Genomic DNA, 25,554 nt, shown 5'->3' with positions numbered 1-25,554 from the left:
CCGCCTTACAGCAGAACACATATGGAGATTTAAAAAAGAAAATCAGAAATCTGCCAGAAGGAAAATTTTAATGAAACAGTTAAAGAAATGTGAATGTGTATGTACAACAGGCGTACATTTGTTGGGGTCAAACAAGTCGGCCTCAATTCGCCGGCTTCTCCAGACTCGTGCAAGCCATTAAAAACTAGCACCTCAAAATACAATACAAGTCATTTCATTATTTTCCGTGAAGATTTATGGCCATAACTTTTTTTTTATTTTTTATTTTTATTCCGGGAACATAAACCCTACAAAGACGATTCACCTTTCAAAATCCCATTTGCAAAAATTGCACTTTCTTTTTACACACAATATAATAAGAATCTGACGGCAGAAAACAATCTGTTTGTCTATAGACATCAGAAGAAAACAACCCGAACAGTTACGCGCCAGGAGAAAATTTCATGGCATCTGGTGACCAGTGATGGTCAGTTCGCAGGCTGCCATCTTTAGTAAGGTAGACTCACCCGTCCGGCGATGCACAGGTAAGCCCTTACCTGTGCCTGTGCCGAGAGCCGATCTGAAATCAAATGCAGTCACCGGGAGGAAGGACTTTTTACAAGGGCTAACGATCAGGGCAATTATCAGGAAGGAGCATTCCTGGGATCACTAGTGCTCACCCCATACAGAGGACATAATTACTGCATGTAAATTCAACTCTCGCCTCCTTGAATGAGCAGGGAATTATTGGGAATGCACGGCTCTGTCCCGATAACTACCTGCTGAGTCAGGCTGTATAAAGGGGCCTTTAGTGCTCCGACCAGACTCCTAAATAAAATGAGAACCCTGAATTAAGGCGCCTTTCACACGAGCGTGACTGATTAGGTACGGATGCGTTCAGGAAAACTCAAACCATTTTGCAAGCAAGTTTAGTCAGTTTTGTCTGCGATTGCGTTCAGTTTTTTCCGCGCGGGTGCAATGCGCTTTGATGCGTTTTTCACGCACGTGAAAAAAACCTGAAGGTTTACAAACAACATCTCCTAGCAACCATCAGTGAAAAACGCATTGTATCCGCACTTGCTTCCGGATGCGATGTGTTTTTCACTGAAGCCCCATTAACGTCTATGGTGCCAGGGCTGCGTGAAAAATGCAGAATATAGAACATGCTGTGATGCGTGAAAAACAACGCTCATGTACACAGACCCATTGAAATGAAAGGGTCAGCATTCAGTGCGGGTGCTATGCGTTCACATCACGCATTGCACCCGCGCGGAAAACTTACTTGTGTGAAAGGGGCCTAACTCGCAATAAATTCTGCAGTATGGAGTGTAAAGTCACTGTTGGGTATGCCATCTGCAGTCTTCCACACATCGGGGTAGATTTACTAAACTGAAGCCTCATGCACACGACCGATGTTGTGGTCCACATCCGAGCCGCAGTTTTTGCGGCTCGGGTACGGACCCATTCACTTCAATGGGGCCGCAAAAGATGCAGGACAGCACTCCGTATGCTGTCCCGATCCGTTGCTCTATTCCGTGGCCCCGCAAAAAAAAATATAGCATGTCCTATTCTTGTCCATTTTGCGGACAAGAATAGGCATTTCTACAATGGGCCGCCTGTTCCGTTCTGCAAATTGCGGAAGGCCCACAGGCGGCTTCCGTTTTTTGTGGATCTGCGGTTTGCAGACCGCAGAAAATGGAACGGTCGTGTGCATGAGGCCTTAGACATGCGGTTTAGACCTGCACCAGATTTATCACAGGGGCTCAGGCTGGATGGTAAATGTGGTGCTGGTACAGACACTTTTCCCTGTGACACCCCTTCCGCTAAGCCATGCCCTTTTCAAGCAAGTCCGAAAAAAATTGTATAAAGTTGTGCCAATTTGTACCACTTTTTAGACAGATACACATACATTAGTAAGGCCTCATCCACACGACCGTATGTGTTTTGCAGTTCGCAAATTGATGACGTCCGTATGGCATCCTTTTTTTTGCGGATCCGTTATTTTTGCGGATCCATTGTAATAATGCCTATCCTTGTCCGCAAACTAGAAAAAAAAAATAGGACATGCACTATTTTTTTTGCGGGGCTACGGAACGGACATACTGATGCGGACAGCACATGGTGTGTTGTCCGCATTTTTTTGCGGACCCATTGAAATGAATGGGCCCGCATCCCATCAGCATAAAAAACGGAACGGTCAAGGAAACAAAATATGTTCGTGTGCATGAGCCCTAAATCTGAGCCATAAAGTAAAAAAATTGTTATAAAATAAATATATGTCAGGCTTGATGTTATTGTATGAGAGAATTTATTTGGAAAAAAAAATTAATTGGTTCCCTATGAGAAGAGGTTTTTTTCCAGCTATAAAAAGTTTGCAAAACCCTCTCAGAGACATTTACAGACCCCCAGAAGTAATGCAGTACCTCCCATTCCCTAGAGCAGGCATCCTCAAACTGCAGCCCTGTAGGCCGATACCTGTAGGCTGTTCTGGCATGCTGGGAGTTGTAGTTTTGCAACAGCTGGAGGGCCGCAGTTTGAGGATGCCTGTTCTAGAGCAAGGATTAGCAACCTCCGGCACCCCAGCTGTGGTTAAACTACGACTCCCAGCATGCACACTTGCCTGGTTGTTCTCAGAACTCCCACAGAAGTGAATGGGGCATGCTGGGAGTTGTAGTTTCACAACAGCTGGAGCGCCAAGGGTTGCTGACCCTCTCCCAGAGACTAGGGAGAGGCATACAGAGTCTCATCGGTGTCTATAGTGCTTAGCCAGCCACACACACTAGGTAAATGTCATCTGCACCCGTCACATTGGTGGGAGACATCGCTGATGAGCTCCTGAAGGTTCTGCCTACTACACTATTCCATACTGCAAAAAAATATATATAATAATTTCTTTGGCCGTCAGTCAGGTAGTCGAAGCCCTATGCATATACCGCATATGGTGTAGATGTGGGGAGCTTTTCCTAGCGTAGAGTCCGAATGTAGCCTCCAAACCTGAACAGGCTGGGGCAGTATACACTGCACCAGACCGAGGAGTGAACGCCACTTTTTTGAGATGCGCCCAAAATATTAGTCACTCAGCTTCTCACACAATAGGAGCTTATAAAAAAAAAAAGAAGAGCTTTTTGCCAAGTACCAAACCTGCCCAGACGTGAAGCGGTTTCAACACATTCGAGAATAATTAAAGGGGTTTTCAGAATCCGGATATCGAGGTCATTAATATCCAATCGCCCACAACCCCATCGATCAGCTGTTCCCTGCAGCCTCGGGCACTGGAACCGGCACTCTGAATGGGACAGGAAGCACCGCTCCGATGGGTCACTGCCCCTAGGATCCCACTGAAGTGAATGGGCGCTGAGCTGCATTACCCCTCCATGGAACAGGTCCATTCAATGTGCTAGCTCCAGGGAGACGGTGGGCCACCACTGACTGGATACAGATGACCCATCCTGAAGATAGGTCATCAATCTCAGGAGCCAAAAGGTCAACGTTTTATACTTTACATACGTGCAATGTAAAAGGAGTCCCTGTGTAACGCATTTTAAATGGGAACTTTCAATTTTCAATCTCCACCGCTCACAGTCTGGATCACTCAACCTGTAGGTCATTAGTCTTCAAGAGAAGCATTGCTCCTTAGGCCTCATGCACATGGCCATTGCCTGGCCGTATTGCGGCCCCCCAAACAGTAGGTCCACAATATGCGGGCACCAGCCGTGTGCTCCCCGCATCACGGATGCGGACCCATTCACTTAAGCTGAAGTACGGAACGGAGGCACAGAACCCCACGGAAGCACTACGGGGTGCTTCCGTGGTGTCTCTGTCCGTGCCTCCGCACCGCAAAAAAACAAAACAAAAAAAAACAGAACATTTTTTGCGGTGCGGACAGATCACGGACTCATTCAAGTTGAATGGGTCTCGATCCGTCCCGGCCGCCGCACGGACGTTGCCCATGCATTGGGGACCGCAAATTGCGATCCCCAATGCACGGAATGGCCGCGTGCAATAGGCCTTATAGAGAAGGATCTGGTTTCTCCCGTTACAATGTTCCCTGGCTCTGCCGATACCATACAACCTGCCAGAGAATTCCTCAGCCCATGTGCCCTTCCCTGGTGTCGTGACGGCTGGGAGAGGTTCTCTTCCACCGCCCCAGCACTTCTTTAGAATCTTTAGTAGACGCATATCAGGAAAATGGTGAAGTCCACGGTGTCTCTGTTAAAACATCATTTAATAAAATCTATAAAATAAAAATAAAAAAATTACATACCATGAGTACGGCAGGATCGGCGTTTCAAACTTCAGGGGCTTGTTATTAATCATGACCTAACTGAATACATGGTAACACACTAAGATTAACCCCACGTGTACTGGAGTGGGAAAAAAGCATTAAACTGAGAGGCTTGATCTGATCTGTTGCTACATTTTTTTTCTACTCCAGTACACTTGGGGTTAATCTTTTTGACTTGTTGATCAGCAGCATTTGTGTAAGGCCTAGTTCACACGAACGTATGGCTTGTATAGTTTTTAGCGGTCCGTTTTTCACGGATCCGTTGTTCCGTTTTTGAGTTCCGTTGTGTATCCGTTTTTCCGTATGCCATGTACAGTATACAGTAATTACATAGAAAAAATTGGGCTGGGCATAACATTTTCAATAGATGGTTCAGAAAAAACGGAACGGATACGGAAGACACACGGATGCATTTCCGTATGTGTTCCGTTTTTTTTTGTTGCGGACCCATTGACTTGAATGGAGCCACGGAACATGATTTGCGGGCAATAATAGGACATGTTCTATCTTTCAACGTAACAGAAAAACGGAAACTGAATGCATACGGAGTACATTCCGTTTTTTTTGCGGAACCATTGAAATGAATGGTTCCGTATACGGAACACAAAAAAACGGCCCGTACACTCGCAAAAAAAAACGTTCGTGTGAACTAGGCCTAACTGATTATGTGACTTGTTGCATATTTTAAATAGTGTTTTACTATGTATTCAGTTAGGTCATGATCAAGTACAATCAAGTTCGAAACGTGCAGACCGATCCTGCGGTACTGTACTCATGGTATTTAAATTTTTTTTTTAATGGACTTTATTAAATGATGATGTTTTAACAGAGACCCTGTGTGCTGGTCTTCATCTTCTCCCGTTACGTATCTCCTGGCTCCAGGTGTCCGTGCCCCTGCAGTGTCCTGGGGCTGAGTCGTGTGGCTTTTTTTTTTATACTTTTTACATTGCAGGAAAATAAAAAGTTGCTCATAATGAAAATCAATAAAACATATGATGCCCTGATACCAGACCCCATCTTATGGTCCCTGGACATTCACTTTCGGGTTTGTTCCCCGCCTGTGTCAGTGTAGTGATGTGTGAAGGGGGCTCGCTGGCTAATTCATGAGCTAAGCCAGTGCACATCTGATGTAGAGACCGGGAAGGGGGGCTGGCTTAGTCAAAGAAAGGAGATCGTTGTTTACTCCATTCTTGAAGGTGAAGTAACCAAAAAACAGCAAATCTGACATTGTTTTTTTTTTCCAGAGTTTACTGTGCAGCCTAAATCACAAATGTCCGATTGTTTAGGGTCTCACCACTGGGATCCATAGCCATACCAAAACGGAAGGTTCCCGGGTCGGTCCGGGTCAATAGAGAGGTGATCTGACAAACGCACCACCACTCTGTTTAGACAGAGAACTCACAAACCAGTGATCTGACATTCACCACCTATCCTGTGGATAGGGTTGGGAGATAAACCAGTGTCTACGATATACTGCGGTATGAAGAAATGGCAATATGGCCGAGCCTTTATGAGGGGCGGCAGTTTGCCGCACGGCATAGGAGCCTCTGGCTTCCGTCCCCGCCATTCAGCCTTGCAGGCCTTAGGCTGGTAGGCTGAAGCCTATGAGGCGGTAGAACGGCGCAGGCGGTCGTAATGACTTCATCTCAACCTTCTGTGCCAGGTCACAGGCAGCGCGATGACGTAGGCACAGTATAATGTTTTCTTGTGACCTCCACACCGTATAATGCCTCCTTGTGGCCCCCATACAGTACAATGTCACCTTGTGGCCCCCATACAGTACAATGTCACCTTGTGGCCCCCCATACAGTACAATGTCACCTTGTGGCCGCCCATGCAGTACAATGTCACCTTGTGGCCCCCCATACAGTACAATGTCACCTTGTGGCCCCCATACAGTACAATGTCACCTTGTGGCCGCCCATGCAGTACAATGTCACCTTGTGGCCCCCATACAGTACAATGTCACCTTGTGGCCCCCCATACAGTACAATGTCACCTTGTGGCCCCCCATACAGTACAATGTCACCTTGTGGCCCCCCATACAGTACAATGTCACCTTGTGGCCCCCCATACAGTACAATGTCACCTTGTGGCCCCATAAAGTACAATGGCTCCTTGTGGCCCCCCATACAGTACAATGTCTCCTTACAGCCTCATACAGTACAATGTCTCCTTGTGGCCCCCCATACAGTACAATGTCACCTTGTGGCCCCCCCCATACAGTACAATGGCTCCTTGTGGCCCCCCCATACAGTACAATGGCTCCTTGTGGCCCCCCATACAGTACAATGTCTCCTTACAGCCCCATACAGTACAATGTCTCCTTGTGGCCCCCCATACAGTACAATGTCACCTTGGGCCCCCCATACAGTACAATGTCACCTTGTGGCCCCCCCATACAGTACAATGTCACCTTGTGGCCCCCCATACAGTACAATGTCACCTTGTGGCCCCCCATACAGTACAATGGCTCCTTGTGGCCCCCCATACAGTACAATGGCTCCTTGTGGCCCCCATACAGTACAATGTCACCTTGTGGCCCCCCATACAGTACAATGTCACCTTGTGGCCCCCCGTACAGTACAATGGCTCCTTGTGGCCCCCATACAGTACAATGGCTCCTTGTGGCCGCCCATGCAGTACAATGTCACCTTGTGGCCCCCATACAGTACAATGTCACCTTGTGGCCCCCCATACAGTACAATGTCACCTTGTGGCCCCCCATACAGTACAATGTCACCTTGTGGCCCCCCGTACAGTACAATGGCTCCTTGTGGCCCCCATACAGTACAATGGCTCCTTGTGGCCTGCCATTCCATCCAGTATAATGTGTTATAGTGGCCCCAAATGTTTTTTCTTTTAAATGGGTATTTCAATCTATATATATCGTTATCAAGATAAATTTCCTAATATTGTTATCCTGGTAATTGTTACCCTTCATGGGATAACCCCATTTAAGACCTGATAAACAATTGTACGTGTACCTGAAATAAGATTTTCACCTAAAACTACAAGTCAGGAACAGGGCAAAGTATTATTATGGGATGCATCGCTGCAAATGCTTGCAGGCTTCCATGACATTGGCGGCTCCATTCTGTCACATGCCGTGGTATGACCTTCTCCTGTCCTCCCAGTCTATACTGGTTGGCTTTGCTCTATGATACAGCTGCAGTCCTGAGGGCTGTTCAATGTCATTTATGATATTAGAGGAATAGATCGTCCTCTGCCAGGATAAAAAGCAGAATGTATGAATCTGCAGTCACCATATAAAGGCATGAGACTCCAGGGAACCAGTGTGACTAATATCCTGTATTATTTCTAACAATATAAAATACTACACTTGGAACAAAACAAGTCTATTATCTGATGATATCCATGTGTCAGAGTCATTGTCCCTTCCGGACAGAACACCCCCCTTCACCAGGAACAATGATACCGTCATCTTTATGTGCAAAAAAAAACAATACATGGAAAGTGGGGAATACTGTTAGACCTACATCCAAAAATAAAAGGGGAGAGACCTGCCTATTAAAGAGGACCTTTCACCGGTCCTGACATTCCAATATAAGTACCTGGCAGTGTAGGCCATGTTGAGGAGATGTCCTCGCTCTTATTTTTTTTTCAGATGGGGTGCTCTGTTCCCCCGTTCTGGCTTCTTGCCCTATATCCTAATCCATACTATCGGTACAGGGAGGAGATGGCCGTGTTCCTCAGGGGGCGTCTCATGCGATCCGCTGCAATTGGCCATCTCACAGCCAGGGAGAAGAAGACGCCCCCTGAGAAACACAACCGTCTCCTCCCTGTACCAATGGTATGGATCAGCATACAGAGCGGGAAACGGAGAAGCCCATTGGGGAAAAAAATAAGCGCGAGGACATCTCCTCAACATGCCCTGCAGTGCCAGGTACTTATATTGGAATGTCAGGACCGGTGAAAGGTTCTCTTTAAAGGGGTTATCCCATCTTAGACAATGGGGGCATATTGCTAGGATATGCCCCCATTGTCTGATAGGTGCGGGTCCCACCGCTGGGACCCGCACCTACAAGGAGAACAGAGCGGAGAAAGTGGAGGAGGGCGCACTGCGCATGCGCAGCCGCCCTCCATTCATTTCTATGGAGCCTCCGAAAATAGCCGAGCGCTGGCTCGGCTATTTCCGTCGGCCCCATAAAAATGAATGGGAGCGGTGGCCGCGCATGCACGGTGCGCTCCCATTTAAACCCGGGGTCCTCCAAGCCACAACTCTCCCCGGCTCCGTTCTCGTTGTAGGTGCGGGTCCCAGAGGTGGGACCCGCACCTATCAGACAATGGGGGCATATCCTAGCGATATGCCCCCATTGTCTAAGATGGGATAACCCCTTTAAGTAACGTTCAAATTGTTTTTTTTTCGCCTCTATTCAGCAAATGGGAAAAACTCCCAGTGTATATGTACAAAAGAGGCTGTGATGGATGCGGATGCCTAACGCTTGCGTCCGTCACCCACAGGCTAGAATGGCGTCCATTCAACGGTCTGCTGAGATTTATTACATGCGGTCTAGATATATCTCCTTCTCGTGCGGACTGAGTCTTAGTCGAGTGCCGACTGATTTTCACTTTCATTTAACGGATACAAGATGAGAACTGCAGACACATCCATTAAGCGGATGCCTTTATACCCTATAGGTGACAGGTGCCTTTAAATGCATCAATCACCCATAGGCTCTAACAGATACGCCATCAGGATGTCTATTATTACACAATCAAAGGGTGCCCAGAACATACAGTGGCATCAGTCACCATGTTTAAAAAAATATATATATATATATTTTTACGGGACTTTGGGGGATGAAACAGCAGAGACTACTGCACCAGTCCATCCTTTGTAGTGTACTGACGCATACTGGCCAGATATAATACAATAACCAATGGGCAAGAGTCCCATCCCCCATCCCTCTTGGGGTGAAAATAAGTTGTAAAGGCAGTAATCTTGATGAGAGACTATAAAAAACAGACCCTAAAAAGCAGAGAATATTATAAATGTGAAAAGGGAACATGTTTTCTCTTACTTGACCTAAGAGCATTCGTTTCACAAGGGCCTATGTCCTATACAAAAGGAAGATTAAATCAAAACCCACAGCAAACCAGATTCCACATTTCATTTTTAGAGGCTCTTTAGAAATCTCTAATTCCCCTTTGGGCTACGCTTGATAAATATCCCCCACTCTATTTCATAAAACAGGGGGAGATTTATCAAAACTGGTGTAAAGGAAAACTGGCTTAGTTAGGCTACTTTCACTCTAGCGTTTTTCTTTTCAGGCGCTGAGTTCCGTCCTAGGGGCTCAAATCCGGAAAAGAACTGATCAGTTTTATCCCCATGCATTCTGAATGGAGAGTAATCCGTTCAGGATGCATCCAGTTCAGTCTTTTTGACTGATCAGGCTTTTCAGAAAACTGTAGCATGTTGTATTTTTACCTCCGGCCAAAGATCCTGAACACTTTGACTGAACGCCGGATCCGGCATTTTTCCCCATTGACTTGCATTAATGCCGGATCCGGCGCCGCGTGTTCCGTCAAACCGGATGCGGCTTTTGCATGTTAAACCCGACAAATGTGCAAAAAAAGTTAAAGTCCATAAATGGCGAATCCGTTTTTTCCAATGCATTTTTTCATTATGATCAGAATCCTGAGCAGGATTCAAATGTAATCCGTTTTCACACATTTTTCCCGGATCCGGCGGGCAGTTCCGGCGACGGAATTGCCCGCCGGATTCAAACAACGCTAGTGTGAAAGTAGCCTTACCCACAGCAACCAATCCCATTCCACCTTTTTAATTTTCAGAGCTCCTTTGGAAAATGAAAGATGAAATCTGATTGGTTGCTATAGGAAACTAAGCCAGATTTAATTTATACCCGTTTCGATAAATCTCCCTCCTAGAGTCCATGATCTATTCTCAAGGTGGATGCTGGTGGACGTAGTGCTCGTCAGAGGTGGGGTCATGCAGGATTACATTACAGGGGTTCTCCCATAAAAAAATATATATATATTACATTTTTCAAACCAGCACCTGGATGATGGATCTGTATTACTTTTGTAATTGTCATTTTGTCATTAAAGATGTAGTCTAGCTACTGAGCTATTCTATAAAACACATTAGAAAGTGGCAGGACGGCTGACCCCTTTATAAGCAAACACTACATTTCGGAATACTCCCTTATGCACGTACTCTTCTACTGCTGGCAACAAAATATTTCCGCTTTGGCTTTGCCCAATTTACTGCCCATCATAAAATTTATACAAAGGCAATCCTGTCTGAAAGATTGTTTCTGGATAAATAAGTCGACAGCTCAATGCTCAGTCGCCCTGGATTTGCTAAGGCGGATCGCTGCCAAATCTGGAACCCGTCCATCCAGGTGATCAAATAAGGAGTTAACAGACTGAGACGGGTTTTTCTTCTACGGCTTGAATCCTGGAGTCTGGTTTCATCCAAGTAAAAAGGAGACCTGCTGAACAGTCCCTGACCACAAATCACCTTCTAGAAAGCTGGAGATGACTGGCGCTAAAGTTCACTATAATTTATTCATGCCGGAGGTAAAAGTCACCTTGGGATGCTGAGCAGGTAGTCCAGGGTGACGCTCAGCTCATCCATATTTGTCTGTTCGGAGCACAATGGGATTGTCAGAATGAGGCCGCTTCTTCTGTCCTTTCCGCCTGTAGAAAGAAGGCACAATGTTAGCAGCGGGAAGGTGCCCTTTGCGTCTGCTGGGTTCACCTAAATAAAGCTGCCTTTATAGGAAGAGAAAAGTGGAGCTTGCCCTGCGACTAAAGGAAAAGTTATCTGGAAGAAGCATGCGGGTCATAAGACATCATTTATAGAATAATAATAAGAAAAAAGCTTCAATAGACGAAACCTTTCTAGGTGCGGGAAAGTTATATTCCTATGTAATTATGGAAAAAGCATCTAAAATATGAACAAGGAGAAACCATGGATGTTCTCCTTATTCTAAGTAAGTATCCCAGAGACTTTAAGGGGCATCTGTCAGCAGTTTTGTACCTATGACTCTGGCTGACCCGTTGGCAGCTGAAGGCATCTGTGTTGGCCCCATGTTCATATGTGCCCGCATGGCTGAGAAAACCGATGTTTTAATATATGCAAATGATCATCTAGGAGCAACGGGGGCGTTACCATTACACCTGGAGGCTCTGCCCTCTCTTTGGAACTGCCGAGTCCTCTCCACTTTGACGGACAGGACTAGGAATGATGAGGTTTCCACTGCCTGGTCCTGTCAATCAAAGTGGAGAGGGCGCAGAAGTTAGAGAAAGAGCAGAGCCTCTAGGTGTAATGGTAACGCCCCCGTTGCTCCTAGAGGCTCATTTGCATATATTAAAACATCACTTTTCTCAGTAATGCGGGCACATATGGACATGGGACCAACACAGATGCCTTCAGCTGCCAAGTGCACATGGAACAGGTCAGCCAGTGTCATAGGTACAAATCTGCTGACAGATGCCCTTTAATTCCTTTATGTTAATAAGACCAATGCAGGGTGTCCTGCCCTCGGGAGTCAATTGTCATTTATGGGGAACGCGGTGGTAAGTGCTAAATTTTTCCTGCAGCGCCACCCCAGGCACTAAAGCCCAACAGCAACTGGGAATACATGGGGTTGTTTCTGTACCACGTCCATTCATTTCTGCAAGCCCCATGAAGGTGAATAGAGCGGTCTCAGAAAGGTCTGCTACAAATCTGCCAGACGCACCAACAGCCTTCTGCTTCATGCACAAGGCCTTGTCCGTATCTTGGTCCACAAACAACGGATCTGCAAAAATACTGGATGTGTGTAAGAACCCGTAGAAATTAATAGGTCTGTGTGCTATCCCCACAAAATATGAATAGTTTACGGATAAAAAAAAAAATAGGGTGGTAGGCATGTGGCCTAACACCGTTCCCACGAGAATCAATGGGGCATCTATGCAATTTATAGATATGCCGGGTCCTCCAAAGCGGAATATACTTTTTCTAGCCAATATCCGAGGGCCCTGAACAGAAATCTTTCCTCCATTAGTCGGGACTTCCTTAAGATGGACTGCTCAGCTTTCCCGACTTGCCTGTTTTAGCCACATGCCGTTGATGTACATGTAGATGGCACTCTGGTGGGAACCGGAAAGCGTCAAGGACAGGAGATGCAGCGCCGGAACCAGGAGGCTCTGACAAGGTGATAAGTGTTATTGCCTGGCCACCCTTCAAATTATTAAGATATCGGACAACCCCTTTAAGACAAAAGTTGCTCCGGAATTCTTATTACGTTATTAATAAAGACGTGTCAGGAGTAGTGACAGGTCCTCTGTGATTGCATTCGGGCATTTTTCTCTACACCAGACAAGCCCTTGAAATGGAAACTTGAAAAAAACAGCATCACTATTGTAATTACGGTACATATCTAACCAGCGCTCTTTTCCGGAATGGTTTTGGGCTGTTACCTAGCAACAGCAGAAACCGCTTGTGAGTGACAACACTGGGTATGTGTGACCTTGTTCTGCATAGTTTGCCACAATTCTGAATGGCTGTGAATAATATAGAAAAAAAAAAAATTAAAAAAAAGTCTAAAACTTTTGTCTTTTTACAAATCTCTCAGTATAGGTCAGAACTGTAAAACTATAAGAAGGTGGGTCCTCTATGTCTAGAGGAAAGAACCAGCAGAGAAGAGGCTATGGAGCTCCCCGCCAGAGGAGCTTATGATGGTGAAAAAAGGGGCCTGGATGCATTTCTGGAGTGTAATAATATTTTAGGTAAGGCCACGTTCACATCTTCGGTGAATGTTTTTTCCAGCAGGCTGTTCTGGCAGAGTTCAACTGATCCGGCGCTGCCGGATTCCTATTGATTATAACAAGATCCGGCGGTGATCCGACCGATTTCCGACATAAATGCCAGGCTTTGGCCCGCCAAAATCCATTGCATACAGCGGCTTTTGATCCGCCAGACAGACGCCATTTGTGCCGGATCCTCCTGCCGCAGATGTGGACATGGCCTTATAGTTATTAGAGTTCTGGAGAAGGTTGATCCAGGGAGTTATTCAGATTGCCAGAAGTGGAGATGGGAAGGAATTCTTTCCCCGACATGAGTACAACTGGCTTCTACCTCATGTGGGTTTTTGTCTTCTTCTGGATCAACTTTCCAGGATGATAGGCTGAACGTACCATATGTCTTTTTCCAGCATTAAGTTAAAAAAAATATTCTACATTTTTCAAACCAGCTCCTGGATTCTGAATACTTTTGTAATTGAATGTAAATCTAAATTTTACTACAGCCTCCGAGTTATTCACTGAAATCTATCTGTATAGCGCCACCTGCTGTTTGCTCTTTTCCTCATTTCTCTGTCCTGCTCACTGAGATGGAAGCACATGCTCAGTTCCATCCATCAACTGCCACCAGCTGCAGCAGAAAGGACACGCCTCCTAAGCTGCCAGCTTGAAATAAATCTAGCAGAACAATTGGAGCAATGAATGTGGAGATCTCTGGATCCATGTGAGGTACAGGGCTGGTTGTAAGTTTGTTAGAGACTATCATGGGCTGTCTGGTATCCGATTTTCATTTTTTACATTAATCAGGGGATAACCTCTAAGTTACTATAGTTTTCCATTGCCAATAACGCAGCAGAAAACCCACAGCGGAACGTAATCGGAACTGACTGCATGGTCTTCTTAACGTCTTATTATCTTTAGACTGTCATAGGAACGTATAATGTTCTGCGTGGAAAACATAACCGCGTTGGAGTATTTTCCTATGATCTAAGCTAGCACGGCAGGGCCAATGGTCTAGATTTCTCCAGATCTAAGCAATGTGGCAATGAAATAGAAGCTGGATAACCAGAAACGTGAAACCCACCGCTGTCAGAAGCCCGTTATTGCGCCATTATCCTGCTTCGTTAATGGGCCTGCGGCAGTACAAACCAAGAGTACGGTACAGGGAGGCAAAATAAGGTCTTCGCAGCAGTTTTTGGGTGAGGAATGCTGTTTGAATTCCTCCCGAGGGCATACGAAAAAACGCACCCTGGCTCAATGAATAGAGTAAAAATCCTCATAAAGCAAAATTGCAGGTGCAAGTGAGCCGGCATGGAAAGAGATATGGCATCCAGCCTTGGCTCGTGCGCCGTCACACCGCCGTCACTGCCAGCTCTCATTCCTTTGTGATGGTGCAAAGTCCATTAGATGAAGCAGAGAGAAGGCTTGGATGCTCGTCAGGGATCCGGGTGGCCACAGATGCGCCGAAACTACATATTTTACACCATGAAATTATACAATGCGTTGATTTAGATGCTCAATTTACAGGTCTGGAATACTGATGGAGTATTCTTTTTGGAACTACACTTTGGCTACCGGACTTTTGAATTAATAATTTAGGATGGGGCCATTGTGCTTATTATTATCATCACCAAGAGCAGCTGACGGTCCGAATGGATTACCGCGGTATTTTCCTATTCTTTAGAACGGGGGCATCAACAAATAACTGATGAATTATGAAAAACAACCAATCAATCACCTAAACAACAAGTTCTAGGAGTCAGGAAGCCAGTGCATCTAAAAATGTATTAGCGACTGACATTTAAATGGGAATGGGACTTTAAAGGGATTTTCCCAAATTTCTCTAATTTTTTTTATTTCATACTTTTTGCTAATTCTGTTTTACTACCGTTAGGCCTCATGCACACGAACGTATTTCGATTCTGTGTCCGTTCCTTTTTTTTTTTTTGCGGATAGGATGCGGACCTATTCATTTCAATAGGTCCGCAAAAAACGCGGACAGCACACCATGTGCTGTCCGCATCAGTATGTCCGTTCCGTTGCCCCGCAAAAAAATTGTGCATGTCCTATTTTTTTTTCTACTTTGCGGACAAGGATAGGCATTATTACAATGAATCCGCAAAAAAAACGGATGCCATACGGAACTTTATCCGTTTTTTTTGCGGATCCGCAATTTGCAGACCGCAAAACACATACGGTCATGTGCATGTAGCTATAGTCTGGTGGTAGTTTTTGTCTCACTTCAGAAAATGTCATTTATCATGTAGAGAAAGTGTTTGTTGGGCTGTTACTATTGATAACCTATCCTGAGGATATGTCATCAATATCAGATCAAAGTAAAGGGGTGATGAGATCTGCACACCCTGTATAAGGTTGGGTGCTCACGGGAGGACGGTTCGTCGTCTGGTATCAAAGTAGAAAATTCGTGGCACACCAGAATCAATTAATGCTTTTTAATTAGTAGACATATTACATATAATTTCATATATATATAGTGTATAGTACATCCGGATTAGATAATATAGGTTAAAAATCGTATAGTTTAGTCCCACATTTCGGTCATGTGATTGACCTTTTTCAAGGGATCTGTGACTTGTAAGTGAAAGCCTCTGCCGGATTATCTCTATTATCTAATCCGGATGTACTATATACTATATATATATATATGATGTAATATGTCTACTAATTAAAAAGCATTAATTGATTCTGGTGTGCCACAAATTTTCTACATCAATATCAGATCGGCTGCCGATGAGCCGTATGAGGAGACAGCGCGTGCAGTGCGCACGTGCCGTCTCCCTTGTCTCTTCCTGTCCGCTGCTGCGGTCTATGGTCTATGTTCCTGCGCATGCCGTCTCCTCATACAGCAGGGGTGCCGGGTGTCGGACCCCAACCGATCTGATATTGATGACCTATCCTGAGGATAGGTCATCAATAGTAAAAGACCAGACAACTCCTTTAATTCAAGCCACTTACTAATGTACTGTGATTGTCCATATTGCCTCCTTTGCTGGCTTCATTATTTTTTTCCCCCCCATCACATTATACACTGCTCGTTTCCATGGTTACGACCACCCTGCAGTCCAGAAGTGGTGGCCGTGTTTGCACGCTATAGGAAAAAGTGCTGGTCTATGTGCGCTCCCACGGTCCTGGCCACCCGAGGCTGACGCTTTTTCCTATAGCGTACAAACACGACCACCACTGCTGGATTACATGTTAGTCGTAACCATAGATACAAGCTGTATATAATGTGATAGAAAAATGAATCCAGCCAGAAAAGGAAGCAATATGGACAATCACAATACATTAGTAAGTGCCTTGTATGAACCTTCTCTACATGATAAATGCCACTTGCTGAAGTGAGACAACCCCTTTAATATTGATGCTTACATGGGGAGGTGTGCTGTCTACCTGTGAGAGTTTTCTTGAACTGCATAAAGGATGTGACCAGGTGACAAATGAGTGGGAACGATCGGGAATGAGCATTCAAATTAGTGCTCGTTCCATCATTCATTGGCCCATGTAAAAGAGCCTTAAAGGGATTGACTGAAGTTAAAAAAAAAAAAAGTTTGAACCAGCCCTGTACCTCACATTGATCCAGAGATCTCCTCATTCATTGCTCTACTAAATGTAAAAATGAAGCATGGGGGACATGTCCTTTCTGCTGCAGCTCTCTCTTTATCACAGCTCAGCTGTGTGCCCTTTCTGCTGCAGCTCTCTCCTTATCACAGCTCGGCTGTGTGCCCTTTCTGCTGCAGCTCTCTCCTTATCACAGCTCAGCTGTGTGCCCTTTCTGCTGCAGCTCTCTCCTTATCACAGCTCAGCTGTGTGCCCTTTCTGCTGCAGCTCTCTCCTTATCACAGCTCAGCTGTGTGCCCTTTCTGCTGCAGCTCTCTCCTTATCACAGCTCAGCTGTGTGCCCTTTCTGCTGCAGCTCTCTCCCTGTAACGGTCACAGCTTCTAACAGTAGATATGGCTGGTGGCAGTCGAAAGACTGAACTAACCATGTGCGACCACTTTAGTAGGTGGACACGCACATTACTATACTGGTTAAAGATCAGGAGGCCCCATTATAATGAGGTAGACAGAATATCTCACAACAATAGAAAGTGAAAATGAACTAGTTTTTCATGCTTAATTATATTGAAATAACATAATGGTGGCACAACACATAAGACAAAGGCCACCCCCCTTCATCAACTTTTATGAGCAGTATGTAATCGGATTCCTCAGTGCGCTGACAGTACGACTTAGGGCTCATGCACACGACAGTATTTTGCGTTCAGTATTCTGGCCGTTTTTGCAGTTCAGTATGCGGTACATATACTGAACCATTCATTTCAATGGTTCAGCAAAAAATACTGAAGTGTCTCTGTGTGCATTCCGTTTCAGTATTTCAGTATTTCCGTACTGTGAAAAGATAGAACATGTCCTATTCTTGTCCGCAAATCACGTTCCATGGCTCCATTCAAGTCAATGGGTCCGCAAAAAAAAACGGAACACATACGGAAATGCATCCGTATGTCTTCCGTTTCCGTTCCGTTTTTTGCTGAACCATCTATTGAAAATGTTATGCCCAGCCCAATTTCATCCATGTAATTACTGTGTACTGTATATGCCATACGGAAAAATGGAACGGAAAAACGGAACAGAAACGGAAACACAACGGAAACAAAAAACGGAACAACGGATTCATGAAAAACGGACCGCAAAACACTGAAAAAGCCATACGGTCGTGTGCATGAGGCCTTAGGCTACTTTCACATGTGCGTTTTCAAACGCTTCAGTTTTGTCCGCATAGTCAATGGGGACAAAACTGAACTGAACGAAACGGAACGCTCCAAAATGCATTCCGTTCCATTTGGTTGCATCCCCATCGCGGGCAGAAAAACGCTGCAAGCAGCTTATTTATGTCCGCTACGTGGTGCGGAGCAAGACGGATCCGTCCTGACACACAATGTAAGTCAATGGGGACGGATCCGTTTTCTCTGACACAATAAAAAAAAAAAAAGGATCGGTCCCCTATTGACTTTCAATGGTGTTCATGACGGATCTATCATGGCTATAGAAGACATAATACAACCGGATACGTTCAGGACGGATGCAGGCGGCTGTATTATTGTAACGGAAGCGTTTTTGCAGATCCACGACGGATCCGCAAAAAACGCTAATGTGAAAGTAGCCTTAGCTCTCAAATGGATTTAGCAGCGAATGTTAGTTTAGGAGGGGGTAGAGGAAGAAGGAAGCATTTTTTAATCTGATAAGATATATTACAAAGTTTCATATATTCACTAGTATGGTTGATTTATGCCAAGTTGTGTTACAAGATTAGAGACCATTTAAAAAAAATAAAAAAAACACTTCACTCTCTGTGCAAGCTATGGTGTGCATTACCCCCAAGCTTTTTCTGTATTTTTGACATGTTTTATAAAATAAAATAAAAATTAAAAAAATTAAAATACTAAAGCAATGCCCGCCCTTACCACTTTGACTAATTTATTTTAATACTTGTAAAGAATAATTATAATACACACTGGACTGAACGTGAAAATCACATCTTTTTCCAGTCAATCTTTATTTAACTCCTTTTAGGAACAAAAAAAGGGTATGAAACATAGCGCCTGCTGTCAACTACCGTGACGTGATTTCTACTGAGCCTTTGCTGAGCGAGTTGCATCACATTATAGAAAATCAAGAGCAATTCTACAGAGCACCAATTATGCCATGTCTCAGTTAATTCATTTTACTCATCGGGAGACATGATTTAATTTAAAATATCTCCTGCAATCTGTTTGGATAAGGGGTGAAGCCTGCCTACCTTTTTGATGAAAAATCTAAAATTAGCTTTACCTACATCATTAAAAAACCTGGAAATAATTAGAAGGGGGGGGGGGGGGGGGGGGCAATGAGATCCCAGTTAACAGGCTCTCAATTTAGCCAGCGACGTCAAGACCTCTCAAGAACCAGAATCACAAGCTGTTGGTTCACAGTCCTCTGAGGATTGGACCTTCTGGCTACACACAAAGAAGCATTTATTGTTGAAATGTAATTACGTAAAAGAATGTAAAGTACGCTTAATAATGAGCATTACCTAAAAGTGTCACATGGAACCACATGTAATAAACTACCGAAGAAAAGCACACGCTGCTGAACATTTACAATAGAGGATCTTTACAGTGGAACTGATCTTTAAAAGGGTTATCTGGGCTTTTACTATTGATAACCGCTAATCAGGAAAGGTCGGCAATATCAGATCGGCTGGGGTCCGACACCCGGGACCCCCGCCGATCAGCTGTAGTAGGAGATGGCGCTCGCAGTGCGCACGTATTGTCTCCCTTCCCTCTTTCTGTCCACTGCTGCTGTCTATCGCGGTCTTCCTAGCTGGCTAAGGCCTCTTTCACACTTGCTTTGTCCGGATCCGTCGTGTACTCCATTTGCCGGAATTACACGCCGAATCCGTAACACCGCAAGTGAACTGAAAGCATTTGAAGACTGATCCGTCTTCAAAATGCGTTCATTGTTACTATGGCAGCCAGGACGCTATTAAAGTCCTGGTTGCCATAGTAGTAGTGGGGAGCGGGGGAGCGGTATACTTACCGTCCGTGCGGCTCCCGGGGCGCTCCAGAATGACGTCAGAGCGCCCCATGCCCATGGATGACGTGATCCATGCGATCACGTCATCCATGCGCGTGGGGCGCCCTGACGTCACTCTGAAGCGCCCCGGGAGCCGCACGGACGGTAAGTATACCGCTCCCCCGCTCCCCACTACACATTACCATGGCAAACAGAACTTTAGCGTCCTGGCAGCCATGGTAACCATTCAGAAAAAGCTAAACGTCGGATCCGGTAATGCGCCGAAACGACGTTTAGCTTAAGGCCGGATCCGGATTAATGCCTTTCAATGGGCATTAATTCCGGATCCGGCCTTGCGGCAAGTGTTCAGGATTTTTGGCCGGAGCAAAAAGCGCAGCATGCTGCGGTATTTTCTCCGGCCAAAAAACGTTCCGGTCCGGAACTGAAGACATCCTGATGCATCCTGAACGGATTACTCTCCATTCAGAATGCATTGGGATAAAACTGATCAGGATTTTTCCGGCATAGAGCCCCGACGACGGAACTCTATGCCGGAAGACAAGAACGCAAGTGTGAAAGAGCCCTTACATTTAGACCATTTTCAACGTCTAAAAACTGGCGTAGAAAATGATGAATGAGAAGTGGCCTGCCGGCCTGTCCCCTTTTTAGATCTGGTGTGAGCGGTGGAAAAGTCGCAGATTGCAGTGTATTTCAGGATGTCATTTAACGTTGATGATTATGGCTTACAGCTAAATGAAAACCCAAAAGTCTGTATATTACAATATTATAAAAGAACAATAAAAAAAAAAATTTTGATACAAAAATTTTGGCCTACTTAAAAGTATCTACAGTATATGGACTCAATACTTGGTCGGGGCCCGTTTTGTATGAATTACTGCATCAATGCGTCGTGGCATGGAGGTGATCAGCCTGTGGCACTGCTGAGGTCTTATGGAAGCCCAGGTTGCTCGGATAGCGGCCTTCAGCTCGTCTGCATTGATGGGTCTGGTGTCTCTCATCTTCCTCTTGACAATACCTGATAGATTCTCTATGGGTTTTAGGTGAGGCGAGTTTGCTGGCCAAACAAGCACAGTGATACTGTGGCTATTAAACCAGGGATTGGTACTTTTGGCAGTGTGGGCAGGTGCCAAGTCCTGCTGGAAAATGAAATCAGCATCTTAATAGAGCTTGTCAGCAGAGGGAAGCATGAAGTGTTGGTAGACGGCTCCGCTGACTTTGGACTTGATATAACACAATGGACCAACACCAGCAGTCTCCTCTATGACTATGTAGCAACTGAGGGAGCATTTAAAGGCTCAGGAGATCTTTTCTTGACAATCCTTTCAAGGCTGAAGTTATCCTTGGTGCTTGTGCACCTTTTTCTACCACAGTTTTCAGCGACAATGACATTTTGTGGCTTACGGTCATAGACTGTCTTCAGGACAACTATCAAGTCAGCAGTCTTCCCCATGGCGATGTAGCCTACTGAGGGACCATTTAAAGGCTTAGAAAACCTTTCCGGTATTTTGGGTTGATTGGCTGATTAGAGTGCGACACTAAGAGTCTACAATATTGAACATTTGGGTTTTCATTAGCTATAAACCATAATCATCAACAGTAAAAGAAATAGATGCTTGAAATAGATCACTGTGTGTAATGATACTGTATACAAGTTTCAATTACTGAATTGAATTAATAAAAATAACTTTTTGATGAAATTCAAATTTATTGAGATGCACCTGTAGTTTAAAAGGGTAAAAACGACACAGGTCTCTTAAGTCCAACTAATAATCCTACTATGTTTACACAAAGGAAGGCAAAACCCCAAAAAACCCGTGCGGGCTCTGTACTCTTGGAACCCCCTGCGCACAGCGCGAGGACGTCGGGGCGCTCTGTGACCTCACACTGTACGGCGTCAGGTCACAGCATGGCGTGGCAAGAAGACCAAGAAGGGCGCTGGGTCTTAGGAGTGGCGGGTGAGAACAGGAGAGGTAAGTTAATTACATTTTTTCGTCTGAGGTCTGATGTAACATGTGGGACTTATTAACATGGAGATCAGATTGGGGGTCTCATAAACCTTGGGGTTCTGAGCTGAGGATTAATCAACATTGGGGGTCTGATTGGGGCTCTGAACTGAGGACTGATTAACATTGGGCTCTGACGAAAACCTAGGTTCATCTTACGGGCTTTATGGTCCGTCTTATAGGGCCAAAAGTAAGGTAAAATTTGTAAACTGGATATCCAGTGATCTAATCATTTAATAAACCACAGAAGACCAGTAGCTTAGCCAAATTCACATGCCATTTACGTGCAAATTATATGGCCTGAATATATTAAAAACAGCTGAATGCAAATTCCATGAAATACTTTTAAGCAAAACACTGTTGGGTATCAAGGTTTTTTCCATTGCTAAACATTTCCACTCATCCAATTTCTCATAATGTGGAAATAAATGAGAGTACTGAAAACCCCAAGCAAAACAGATTAGGCACCGTAATATAGTGATGGACTCCAGATAGTGGAGCATATAAATGCACTCTGCAAAAATCCAATAACGGAAGGAGATGAGGAGGTGAAGGCTGGAGCTGGAGTTCAACAGCTTTGACTGAAATATTAAAAGGGATTCTGTAACCAGATTTAACCCTATTAAGCTAGCTGACATATGTGCTAATGTCAGCTAAACCTAACTAGCCTATTCCTACTTTTATCTATGCCCCCGTTATGCCAGAAATCTAACTTTTATAATATGCTAATTAGCCTCTAGGAGCCGGGGGGGGGGGGGGGGGGGGGGGAGCGTTGTTCCTGCTCTCGAGGATCCGTTCTCCCACCTTTGTCGCCTCCCTCCAAGTCCTGATTGACAGGGCCAGGCAGCGCGCTCATTCGTCTGCCAGCCCTGTGCTCTGGTGAAATCTCACGCCGTTCAGTATTTGGCGCAGGCGCGGTGGGGAAGCTGGCAGCCTGCGACCGTCTTTCCCTCCAGAGATTTCATCAGCGGACAGGGCTGGCAGAATGATGCGAGCGCTGCCTGGCCATGTCAATCGCATCGGCGATCGCAGCAAACCGCAGGTCAATTCAGTGCCTTAGATGTATTCACTTACTGGTGTGACAGGTGGTTACCTCATAATATACACACAAAGATGCCGCATGCTAATGAGCTGATTTGAGTCCAGCGTGATGTCATTGAGTCCAGCGTTTATTTAATTAACAGCTATAGCCACTCCCCTGCCCACCTGCTGCTGAGTCATATGGAAAATAAAGGCTCGTTCACACGAGCGGATGCCGTGCGGGTAATCCGCTGCGTAAAAGAGAGCCAAGCCGCGCTCTGGACAGCAGAGACACGGAGCAGTAACATCATTGATAATGCTCCGTGCCTCTCTGTGATCTTTTTACTACAAAATCACGGGGACAACTTTATCTCACTGTGATTTTGTAGTAGTAAAAAGATCACAAAGAGGCAAAGAGCATTATCAGTCATGTTACTGCTCCGTGTCTCTGCTGTCCAGAACGGGTCTTGGCTCTCTTTTACGCAGCGGATTACCCGCACGGCATCTGCTCATGTAAAAGAGCCCTAACTGTCAATCAGCAGCAGGTGGGCGGGGAGAGTCAGGAGCTCATGAATATTCATGACTCATCATTATCAGCTGGAGCTTTTCAATACAAGATGTTGGCAGATTGACTGGGTCAATTAAAGAAAGTGACCCAGCATTATGCTAAGAGAATCAGTCACTTATTTATGTTGCCCTTAGTTAGGACACCATAAAACTGGTGACAGGTTCCCTTTAAGGTGAAATAGGGCTGAGTCCTTAACCCCTTAAGGACTCAGGACGTACCGGTACGTCCTAACTTTAAAACGCGATTGCGGCGCGGAGGGGGTTAATCGGAACAGGATGTCCCCTGAAATCATTCAGCGGGCATCCTGTCACAACGCCGGGGTCATGTGACGTAGACTCCCATATTGTTGAATGGATTAGGCAGTGGCTGAGGGACAGACAACAGAGGGTTGTAGTCAATGGAGTATATTCAGACCATGGTCTTGTTACCAGTGGGGTACCTCAGGGATCTGTTCTGGGACCCATATTGTTTAATATCTTTATCAGCGAAATTGCAGAAGGCCTCGATGGTAAGGTGTGTCTTTTTTCTGATGACACAAAGATTTGTAACAGGGTTGATGTTCCTGGAGGGATTCACCAAATGGAAAAGGATTTAGGAAAACTAGAGGAATGGTCAAAAATCTGGCAACTAAAATTTAATGTTGATAAGTGCAAGATAATGCACCTGGGGCGTAAAAAACCCAAGAGCAGAATATAAAGTCAGTTATACAGTCCTAACCTCAGTATCTGAGGAAAGGGATTTAGGGGTCATTATTTCAGAAGACTTAAAGGTAGGCAGACAATGTCATAGAGCAGCAGGAAATGCTAGCAGAATGCTTGGGTGTATAGGGAGAGGCATTACCAGTAGAAAGAGGGAGGTGCTCATGCCGCTCTACAGAGCACTAGTGAGACTTCATTTGGAGTATTGTGCTCAGTACTGGAGACCATATCTCCAGAAGGATATTGATACTTTGGAGAGAGTTCAGAGAAGAGCTACTAAACTGGTACATGGATTGCAGGATAAAACTTACCAGGAAAGATTAAAGGACCTTAACATGTATAGCTTGGAAGAAAGACGAGACAGAGGGGATATGATAGAAACTTTTAAATACATAAAGGGAATCAACAAGGTAAAAGAGGAGAGAATATTTAAAAGAAGAAAAACTGCTACAAGAGGACATATGTTTTAAATTAGAGGGGCAAAGGTTTAAAAGTAATATCAGGAAGTATTACTTTACTGAGAGAGTAGTGGATGCATGGAATAGCCTTCCTGCAGAAGTGGTAGCTGAAAATACAGTGAAGGGGTTTAAGCGTGCATGGGATAGGCATAAGGCCATCCTTCATATAAGATAGGGCCAGGGTTATCCATAGCATTCAGTATATTGGGCAGACTAGATGGGCCAAATGGTTCTTATCTGCCGACACATTCTAGGTTTCTATATGTGTAATTTTTTGGTAAATAAATTCCATTAATCCATTCACAATGTCATGCTCTTCCAGAGTTTTTTGTAAGATTATTGGGCAGTTTCTCTGCTTACAAGATATTATCACAGATGCTTGGTTAACTTTTGCAGTTCTCAAAACTGAATTTGACTCAGCAGAGATCACATGCCTCTTCTTCACAGCAAAAATGTTATAATATGAACAGAGTTGAGAAAAATACCTTAATCCTAACTTCTACAAACCTATGAATGCAGAATCAACCTAATCAAACTACAGTGATACCTCGGTTCACGAACTTAATTCGTGAACTGACTCTGGTCGCGAACCGAATTGGTTGTGAACCGAGGCACATTTTCCCATAGGGTTCAATGTAAATCCGGTTAATCCGTGCTGACCTTTTTTTAGTGGGTTTTTGAAGCACAAAAATATGAAACAAATTACAATACACATTAGTACAGTATAGTATAGCTCAATGGTTATTTTCTTCACAACCTTGCTGTCACCTTTAGTACTGCTCTGCACTTTCTTTTTGCCACCATGCTTGCGCTGCACATTCTTGTCACCTGCATTTCCACTTTGCACATTGTCACCTTCATTGCTGCTCCGCACTTTCTTCTTTCCACTATGCTTCTTGAGAGCCATATTGGGTGTCCAGTGAACTGTACAGTACTGTATGTGCTAAAAAGCACACCAAAAATCAAAAAATCACTTAAAATGTTTGCAGAGTACTCACAGTACTTCTTTCTGTGTCTCTTCTTCTCTCCACGGTCTTCCTACAGGAAGTCACGACCATGTGACAGCCTGGAAAAAGCATTAAAATGGCCACGGCTCCTGTTCGTGAACCGAGGCGGAGTTCGTGAACCGGAGCATATTTTTATGAACTTTTCTGTTCGTGAACCGAGTTGTTCG

At 44.9% G+C, this 25,554-nt stretch overlaps 1 protein-coding gene across 2 annotated transcripts in view; it reads right to left on the bottom strand.

The window, feature by feature from the left end:
- The window catches only part of SESTD1 (SEC14 and spectrin domain containing 1), a 153,725-nt gene that overhangs the window by 79,115 nt on the left and 49,056 nt on the right, over positions 1 to 25,554 (bottom strand). Inside the window, exon 3 of one of the 2 annotated variants that reach the window (XM_040440429.1) lies at positions 10,843 to 10,951. The exons of the other annotated variant lie outside the window; for it this stretch is intronic. Within the exon in view, the coding sequence (XP_040296363.1) occupies positions 10,843 to 10,951 (109 nt within the window). The remainder of the gene's footprint in view (positions 1 to 10,842; positions 10,952 to 25,554) is intronic. 2 annotated transcript variants of the gene reach the window in all.

The sequence above is a fragment of the Bufo bufo genome, chromosome 7, assembly GCF_905171765.1.
Source record: "Bufo bufo chromosome 7, aBufBuf1.1, whole genome shotgun sequence".
Classification (NCBI taxonomy): Eukaryota; Metazoa; Chordata; class Amphibia; order Anura; family Bufonidae; genus Bufo; species Bufo bufo.
Note: the sequence above shows the minus strand (reverse complement) of the source record. Positions and strands in the feature narration are given on the sequence as shown.